The sequence below is a fragment of the Cervus canadensis genome, chromosome X (genome assembly GCF_019320065.1).
Source record: "Cervus canadensis isolate Bull #8, Minnesota chromosome X, ASM1932006v1, whole genome shotgun sequence".
Lineage (NCBI taxonomy): Eukaryota > Metazoa > Chordata > Mammalia > Artiodactyla > Cervidae > Cervus > Cervus canadensis.
In genome coordinates this window covers 69,924,500-69,933,542 of record NC_057419.1, presented here as the reverse complement: position 1 = coordinate 69,933,542, position 9,043 = coordinate 69,924,500, and the positions used below count along the sequence as shown (strand labels likewise).

The window sequence follows — 9,043 nt, the reverse complement described above, 5'->3', positions numbered from 1 at the left end:
GGGCTTAAGACTTTGACTGTGAGAGGGCCCGCCTCTTTTGCGGTCCCCACTCACTACTTCCAAATGCAGTTCAACCTTTGGCAGGTGATGAACTTTGGAATAGACCGCCTCAGGCAGTTCCTCTGAGAGCAAGGACTGAACTGAATGACTTCTGAATCATACAGCTTGAGAACCAGAGGACAGGAGGAACTATGGTGGGAAGCCACTCTGGGGACACTATGAGCTCGTCCTGCCCGCCCCATGCATGTCCTCTGTGGTGTGCTGGAACATCAGAAATTCTGTTTCCAGGGGACACATGCGCAGTCGGGGATTGAACGTCTTGGATGTGTGCCCTGACGATTGTGACACTGCAGGGCTTCGGGGTTAGCCTCTCCTTCCTGGCCAGAGCTATTCTGGGCCCTGAATTGATGTCTCTGGCCAGCTTTAAAAGAAAAAGATTCAGACAGAAAGTTATAGAGGAAGGCCCTTGGCTTTCTAAGATAGACCTTTTTGGGTAATGGGATGTGCTTTCACTGGCTTTGTGGAGATCACTTCTACAGGTTGGCCTCTCCCTGATGTGTTGGGTTCTACTGATCATAATTCTGTAAAGACTCTTCAGCCAAGGGCCAAGGGAGTGGATTGTGAAGACAAGTTCACAGAGCAAGAGTGAGACTGCTATCTAGAAGGACCTGCTTGCAGGATTGGCCCTTGGCTGACATCTGGGAACTTTGGTTTAGGGAGTATTCTCTTCCCTCCTTTCCCTAACTCGTAGGAATGGCTCTCTGGGTCTAGACGGTTGATGCCAACAATGGGGTTTATGTTGAGCCCCTGCTTCTTTTCTGTGTATTTGGGATTTTGGTACCTCTTAGGTCAAGGGTGACCATGTGACTAGTCCTCAAGAGAAACCCTAAAATCTGAGTCTCAAAGGGCTTCTGTGGGCAGAGATACCACACACACATTGCTGAAATTTTTTTTTTAAAGCTTTCTTTATAGTCCAACTCTCACATCCATACCTGACTACTGGAAAAACCACAGCCATGACTAGGCGGACCTTTGTTGGCAAACTGTGGTACCAGTGTGTTTAGAGGTGAACAGGGAAGCAAGGTTTGGGATTTGCCAGGGGGATCTGGAGAATTAGGGGTACTTGTAGGAATAGGAGAGGCTCGGTTTCCCCACTGAGAGTTGGGGGGAGTTAAACTAGGACTGTCTAGAATGCTGGGAGTATTCTCTGGTTCCCCAGGCCTCTGAGCTGCACAGGGCGGGACTCCAGTAAAGGGACACAGGGAAAAAAATATGGAACGCTTCACGAATTTGCGTGTCATCCTTGCGCAGGGGCCATGCTTGCTAATCTTCTCTGTATCGTTCCAATTTTAGTATATGTTCTGCCGAAGCGAGCACCATTGCTGAATTTTTATTGCTAGGAAAAGCATGCTTGTGATCCCCCAAGGGAGGGGGAGAGCAGAAGGAACCCTACATGTGGATTCCCCCAGGCTCTGCCTGTGTCTTTTCCCCTTATGATCGGCCTGTATATCCTTACCACATCTCTGTGTAAGTCTTAGCCCTAAAGACAGCTATAGGCAGAGGCCCACGAGACCTGGCAGATCCCCGAGTGGGATAGTGATCTTGGGGCCTCCCAACACAGCCACCAAAGGATATCTCAAATATTTTCTTATCACATTATAGATGTAGATTATTTTGAAATTTCAATTGTATTGATCACTGCCCTAAAATTTAGATATGAGACCTGCCACCAGATAGTTTTTTAATGTGTAAAGGAACATACATTTCAAAGTATCTTTTAAAAATCTAATGTTTTTATTGAAGTGTAGTTGATTTATAGGATGGATGGATAACAAGTTTCTATTAAGTAACACAGGGAGCTGTATTTAATGTCCTGGGATAAACCATAATGGAGAAGAGTATAAAATGGAATGTATCTGTGCATACCTGAGTCACTCTACTGTACAGCAGAAAGTTTAACATTCTTAATACTATCTTTTGACATAACTCATTTTCTTTGGAATCCTAAGTATTTTATTTGCTGCATTATCAAGAGCCTTATTCTGAGAAGATGTCCATAGATGTATCACACTGCCAAAGAAGTTTGCACAGAAGAAATTTCAAGAGTCCCTTGCAATGGATTATTAACCTGGACTAGATGTATTAATCACTGATGAGCAATTTATTACCTATGTGAATAAACATTTAGTGCCCTAAATTTTATCCAGGGACAAGGAAGAACTAGCTTCATTGATTGCATTTAAAGGGGCAGCAGGAGCCAACGATAAAGTCACTTTATATTTCATACCATGCTCATTCAATGTGACAGTTATATATGTAATGCATCTAAAAGGTGAGATAAAATTGGGGATTTAGAATGATGTTGATTTTCTGGAACTATAGAGCCTCCTTATAGAATATAAGCTTCTTGAACTTTATTTACTGTGTACAGAAAAATCCCACACTAAAACTCTGAAAAGCCTCCTATTTCACTTTCAGGTACCTCTCTGATCAGAGATTTCCACTCGACTTTGTACAAAGACAGTCTTCCCCACAGCTAATGGGAGTGGCAAACAGAGTAAACCCACAAAAGTAATTTTTGTTTACATTGCCTAGGTGTTTAATATTTTTTGAAGCTGTCCTTAAACCCTGATGAAACTTTTTGCAACCAAATGAGTGGTTAACAACTTAACATTATAACTTAATGTTCCAAATTTGATTTCAGCAGGTTCAATGGAGAGACTGTGACAAAAATGGTGTATGAGTGCAAACCCCCTGCTCTGTCTTTAAAAGATGTACAGAGATGCGTTTCCTATTGGGAAACACTTCCCCTTGCAGTGATGCAGCATGGAACAGAGGATTTTCTAATCATCTGTAACTAGAGTTTTTCTTTAACGGACTACAAAAATACTGTGTGTAAAAATAATAAGAAGCTTCATTTTACACTATTTTACACTTCTGCCCATAGCTGCTCCATTGTGCTTCATGGTGAACAGCACATGTGTGGCCCGTGTGCCTTTACAACTTTGCACAGAGCATCTCCAGCATCATATCGTCCATACTGACTGCGCCAATGATGGGCCTGAAGAACAGCTCGGCCAGGGTGTTGGCGCTGATGAATCTCAGAAGGAAGAGGGCACTGTTCAGTTCGGCGAACCTGGCCTGGTACATCACATGTGTCATCCTGACGTGTTCGCTCAGTATCTGTTGAGTTCCCCACTGAAGTCCCTGGATGTACTTCACGCACTGCAGGCCTGGCAGATCTGCAAGAGAAAAAGGGCGGAAAATCTCTTGTTTAGAAACACTCACTCAGAACCCTTGACTAGCTTTTTCAATAGATCCTTTTGCCTCCTGGAGGAAGTGACAACCCACTCTAGTATTCTCGTCTGGGAAATCCCATGGACAGAGGAGCCTGGCGTGCAGCAGTCCATGGGGTCACAAAGAGTTGGACATGATTACGTGACTGAACCACAAATGATATTTAGGGTTGGGGGTGGGGGGCTTCCCAGGTGGCTCAGTGGTAAAGAATCCGCCTACCAGTGCCGGAGAGTCGAGTTTGATCCCTGGGTTGGGAAGATCCCCGGGGGAAGGACATGACAACCCACCCCAGTGTTCTTGCCTGGGAAATGCCATGGACAGAGGAGCCAGGTGGGCTACAGTCATGGGGTTAGGAACAGTTGTACACAACTGAAGCAACTGTGCACATACACACAAGCAATTAAAACAATGCTCAAGCTTCCCGGTTAAAAGTGCTTTTCAACAAAGAAAGTGCCAAACCAGTCCTAAGGTTTCAGGAGCAAAGCCTCCAAGAAGGAAACATCATGTGACTTACTGAATAGTTACTATGTTTGTATGCTCATATTCAAAAACTGCTGCTCCTGGGGCAAATGCATATTTAATTCAGTAGGACAGTTGAATATAGTTTAATGAATAGCACTGCCCCAGTTCACTCTCCGTGCACATACAAAGACATTAAAATTATTTCAAGAAGTGTGCACCTTACCTTTTACCTACAGGAAATGGGCCTTAGTATAAAGGTGAGAAGTCAATGTATGACAAAAACCACTACAATATTGTAAAGTAATTAGCCTCCAACTAATAAAAATAAATGAAAAAAAAAGTGAGAAGTTTTGCCAGCTAATATTTCACCATCCTCCCTTGAATTTCCCACCACTGTAATGATTACAGCCCATGGTGGTGGGCTTCACAGCTGCCAACTGTGACTGACAGTCTCATTTTAATTATTTTCCATTAATTTAAGAGTTAATACTGGCCACTTAGTTCATCCTACCATGATTTCTGTATTGGGGAAGGTTTTTTAAAAAGTGATTCCAGGGACTTCCCTGGTGGTCCAGTGATTAAGACTTGGCCTTTCAGCGCAGGGGTGTGCAGGTTTGATCCCTGGCCGGAAGCTAAGATCTCACATGCCTTGTGGCCAAAAAACCAAAACATAAAACAGTATTGTAAAAAATTCAATAAAGACTTTAAAAATGGTCCACATAAAAAAAAAAATCTTTACAAATGGATTCTTACGAGCATTCCAAAAGGCTCTTTAAAAAACATTTTAAAGTAAGCAGTCTTTGAAAGCATTGTCTTATAGCCATTAAAGAGTTAAAGAGTAAGCATGAAAACATCATTGATTGCAACATGGTGCAAAAGTAACTTTTCAAATAGAGACTGCATGACCTTCTTGCAGTACAGCCTGAGACCCAAGTAAAATAGAATGAAACACAATATAGGGAAGATTAAATGCCTGTTAAGTTTTATAAAGAGGGTGGTTAAGAGGAGGCTGCTTTTAAAAGTCCTTTAATCCTACACAATGGTAATATTACTGTAAACTCTTTAACTTGTATTTAAGTAAGTACCAATTTACCATTCAATTTAAATGGTGTTCATTATTGTAATCATTTTCCTTCCCATTTTCTATGAATCCAACGGAAAAGTATTTTAAAAGCATCATGCTCATTGTCAGAGTAAGAGAACCAGCCAGTGTTCTTTTTAAAAAAAATGCTGGCAATAGTCAAGTTATTTCTATTATAGGCAAGTATCAAATCTGACCAATGAGAACAAAAATACAGCAACTTCTCTAATCCATATTCCAATTCTGATTACCCCAGTCCATGCATTACCATCCTCTACTACCTACAGTTCATTATCCAGGCTTGAGACCCAATTTTACTGCGCTGGGATTCCATTCATGTTGTTTTGTTGTTTAGTTGCTAAGTCAAGTCCGACTCTCTTGCGACCCCATGGACTGTAGCCTGCTGGGCTCCTCCAGCTTCAAAAGAAGCTTGCATGAAACCACCAAAATCGGAAGCTCCACCAAGTCTAAATTCATGGTTTATTAAAACTTCATCTTGTGAACTCTACTCTTCTCTGCTTTCATACCACACTCCTCTTTCTCCATCCTCCTCTAAAAGTGCTCTCCCCCTCCCCACCCCGCCCCTGCTGCCCCACCAAGACCTGCCTTGAAAGTAATTTGAGGAAAGAGAAAGGCAGATTGATGGACTCCATGGGAGGGGGGAGGGACATTTTTAAACATAACGATCAGGGGATACAAAATGATAAACACCAAAGAAAGGCCACACACTTAGCAGGCAGTACTTTTTCCCAGATAAAGTATATTTGTATTTAAAGCATACCCAGCTTGGGTGGGTTAGACTCCTTTGAGAGAGAATTCAGAAAAGCAGGGGAAGAATGAGGGATGCAAAACAAGGTGGAGGAAAAGGTAAGCCAGTGGGATGTAAACTTCTGAAAGGTTAGAGATTGTCTTACCTTTTTATTCCAGCAGAACAAAGCACATGGTAGATGTCTAATAACATGCCTGAAGGAGCAAGAAAACAGTCTTCCCAAAGATCTTAAGAACCATGTGAGAATCCATTACTATGGATGCACATTTGCAAACCTCGGACCAGAGCTACTAAATCAGAACTTCCAGGTGAGGAACCTGGAAAGATTTTGAATGACCCCCACTCCCAAGAGCACAGGCAAGTTTGGAAAACAGTGGTATAAGCAAAAGGTAACCTATAATGATCACTGGGATACGCTGAGGTCTCTAAGTCCTGAAATGTGAGGTCTGAATTATCATCCCATTAAATACTGCTCTTAACCACTTCAAACATGCTAGGTAGGAAGCAAGGACATGACACCAAGATGCCTGGTGTCAGGATAAAGGATGTAGTGGAAGCATGGTGAAAACTATCCCGTCTCAAACTATCTGAAAATTTCCTGCCCACCCACAACCCTCTTGGAAGAATGCTGGTCGAAGATGACTGTAGTAGTGGGACACACTGGAGACAAAGTGCTGGGCTGTCCAGGGAGATGATCTCAGATGATTTGGTTGTGTTTAGCGGGGCAGTGTTCAGCACCCAACAGGCACCCTGGGAGTGTGGGGCAGTGGGCATCCCCTTGAGCCCAGGAGACTCATGTGCCACAACTCAGTGACCATTTACTTTGGAGTAAGGTCACTTGCAACTAGACTACCTAATTTGCCAAAGGGATGGAGGAAGAGGGAGAGGCCCAGGGGGTTGACAAGGCGGTCTCTAGGGTATCTAAGAGAAAGAGATGGCAACCCCCTCCACTATTCTGGCCTGGGAAATCCCATGGACAGAGGAGCCTGGCAGGTCGCAAGAGTCCGAATGACTTAGCGACTAAACACCCACGAGGTATCTAAATGCTCTAAAACATCGCTCCTGCTTGCAGTCCTGAACATGTCTTTTTCCTATCCCTTTGCTAACCTGTCACATTTAGACGATGAGATAGTTCAACTACTTAGGACCATTAAAATGACCACTCAGAGCAGACCCAGGAAACACTGGGTCCAGTGTCCTTCCTGCCAGTACCCTCCAGGGGATGGTCTCTCTATGGATCCTTACCAAATGTTTCTTTTCTTGCCAGCCTTAACAGACTTCCGCCGACAAAAAAGCCTCTGGTAAATTTCAGAGCGGTGTTTCACAAACAGACGTTGCAGAATTGGCAGCGAACACAAACTTTCTTTTCTTTTCTAAAAGTATGCTACTGGATTTAAAAGATTTGACAAGGAATATAGCCAAGTCCCCCAAGCCACAAACTTTTCTGTGGTAACAAGAAGGTGAGATCAAGTACAAACCTTAGCAAACAGCCCCCCTCCTCCTCTCGGCGGGGTTTCTGAAGCCGCCACTCCCTGCCCCTCACGAGGAATGGGTTTCCGGAACTCCCCTCTCTCTGCTGAGTTAGTCCTGATTCCTCCCCCCGAAACTCCCCTAACCTGAAAACTCTTCGAGTGTCTGCGCCCCGGGCTGGGTACTGCGGAGAAAAGCCAGAGCCGAGGCCGGCACCCTTACCCGGGTTGAAGAGCACGGTCCCCTTGAGGTAGGCGTACTCCTTGGTAGTTATCTCCAGGCTCCAGCACTTGGCAAGGAAGCCCTTGATGGTCTGGACCTCGGCGGCCGACGGCAAATACCCGGTCTCCAGCGGCAGGACCGAGTGCGGCGGCAGCGGGGGCTGGGGCGGTGGCTCGTTGCCCGCGGTCTCCCGCCGCCTGGTGGCGAGGACGCTCTGCAGCAGGCTGGGCTCAGAGGTCTCCACCGTCTCAAAGTTCAGGCGGTCCTGGGCCAGCTCCAGCATGAGCAGCGGCGCCCAGCAGCTGCGCAGCAGCACGAGCTGCTGGTCCAGGGGGAGCACCTGGAAACAGGGCAAGTACTTGACGAAACGCAGCGTCTTCAACAGGCCCGCCGAGGCGGCCTCGCAGACCACCTGTGGGCTCTTGAGGGCCACCCGCCGCCGCACGCCGCGCGCGGGGTCCCACCAGGGGGTCCCCGGCGGTGCCTCTCGAGCCCAGTCCGTCGGCTTGGCGCCCGGGGGCACGTGGCAGGGGAGGCTGCCCCACTGCGGGTGGTCTTCCCCGCAAAAGCAGCAGCGGCATGGGAGCGCACCGGGCCACCCGCCCCGCAGTTCCTCTCGGCCCCCTAGCCTCCGCGCGCTGGCAGCGCGGTCCCACCACGCGCCCCCCGGCCGCGCCTCGGGAGCTTCCGGCGCCACGTGCGTCTGCTTGGCGCTGGTGAGCAAGCTGTAGAGAATGCTGCCCTGCCGCGGGTGGTTTTCCCCGCAAAAGCAGCAGCGGTACAGAAGCACGGTGGTCCGCACACCGGTCAGCCCCTCTCTGCCCGCCGGGGGCTCCGAGCCACAGGAGCAGCCCCAGCACGCACCCCCCAGTCCTCCGGGCGCCTGCGGCGTCTCCTGCGCTTGCTTGGCGTTCATGAGCAGGTTGTAGAGGATGCTGCCCTGCCGCGGGTGGTTTTCCCCGCAAAAGCAGCAGCGGTACAGGAGCACCGTGGCCGGCGCCCCGGTCAGTCCCTCTCTGCCCACCGGGGGCTCAGAGCCACAGGAGCAGCCCCAGCACGCGGCCGCCACCCGTGCCTTGGGCGGCTCCGGGGTCGCTTGCACTTGCTTGGCGCTCATGAGCATGTTGTACAGGATGCTGCCCTGCGACGGGTGGTACTCGCCCGCCATAGCCCGCGGTGCCCGCAGCCTGGCTCTGTCCAGTGGCCGCCGCCTGCGATCTATTTATACCTAGCGCGCACGCACGCGCGTCGGCCGTCTCCGCCTGGGCAAAGGCGCGGAGCGGGGCGCGGCGCTGGGTGTGTTCGCCTGTGACCTCGGCGGTTCAGAGGGGGCAGATGCACCTCACGGGCTGAAAATGGAAGAGGAGAGGAGGCGTGGGCGCTCCCGGACACTTCCCCCCTTCCTCTCATTACACCCTTCCCCGCCTCTGGAAGACTGCTGAGCGCAGGGAGCAGGTATTGGGGGCACGGTTCCAACTCTTTCCACTGAACCCTGGCGTCTCATTGACTCCCTTAACTGGGAGGGCAGGGTTACCAAAAAGGGGAAAAATCTATTTCCATGCCTTCTTTGCAAACTTACGTTAAATGACCAAACTTTGCAGGACTTAAATTTTGTTTATTGATAGGGAGGTCTCATTTTCAGGGACTTGGAAAAATACAGACCATGGACCAGCAGTATCAGCGTCATAGGGGGACTTGGTAGAAACGCCCAATCTCAGGCCCCAATCAGACCTTCTGACTCT

At 48.0% G+C, this 9,043-nt stretch overlaps 1 protein-coding gene and 1 non-coding gene across 2 annotated transcripts; both read right to left on the bottom strand.

Annotated features, from left to right (window-relative positions):
* Positions 1–1,266: 1,266 nt before the first annotated feature.
* LOC122436092 lies at positions 1,267–1,377 on the bottom strand. The gene has a single exon (XR_006267863.1). It is a non-coding gene; the product is annotated as a U6 spliceosomal RNA (small nuclear RNA).
* A 1,513-nt stretch (positions 1,378–2,890) lies between these two features.
* On the bottom strand, positions 2,891–8,490 carry NR0B1 (nuclear receptor subfamily 0 group B member 1). Its single transcript, XM_043458808.1, has 2 exons — positions 7,302–8,490; positions 2,891–3,242 (listed from the first exon to the last, which is right to left on the bottom strand). Exons 1-2 carry the CDS (start codon positions 8,467–8,469, stop codon positions 2,998–3,000), a joined length of 1,413 nt encoding a protein of 470 aa, XP_043314743.1. The 5' UTR covers positions 8,470–8,490; the 3' UTR covers positions 2,891–2,997.
* Between the last annotated feature and the right edge of the window lie 553 nt (positions 8,491–9,043).

Excerpts from the sequence above, each read along its gene's own strand:
- NR0B1 (XM_043458808.1), bottom strand. The coding sequence starts at position 8,469 with ATGGCGGGCGAGTACCACCCGTCGCAGGGCAGCATCCTGTACAACATG. Across the intron at positions 3,243-7,301 it reads GACCGTGCTCTTCAACCCGG|ATCTGCCAGGCCTGCAGTGC; the intron begins GTAAGGGTGCCG and ends TTTCTCTTGCAG.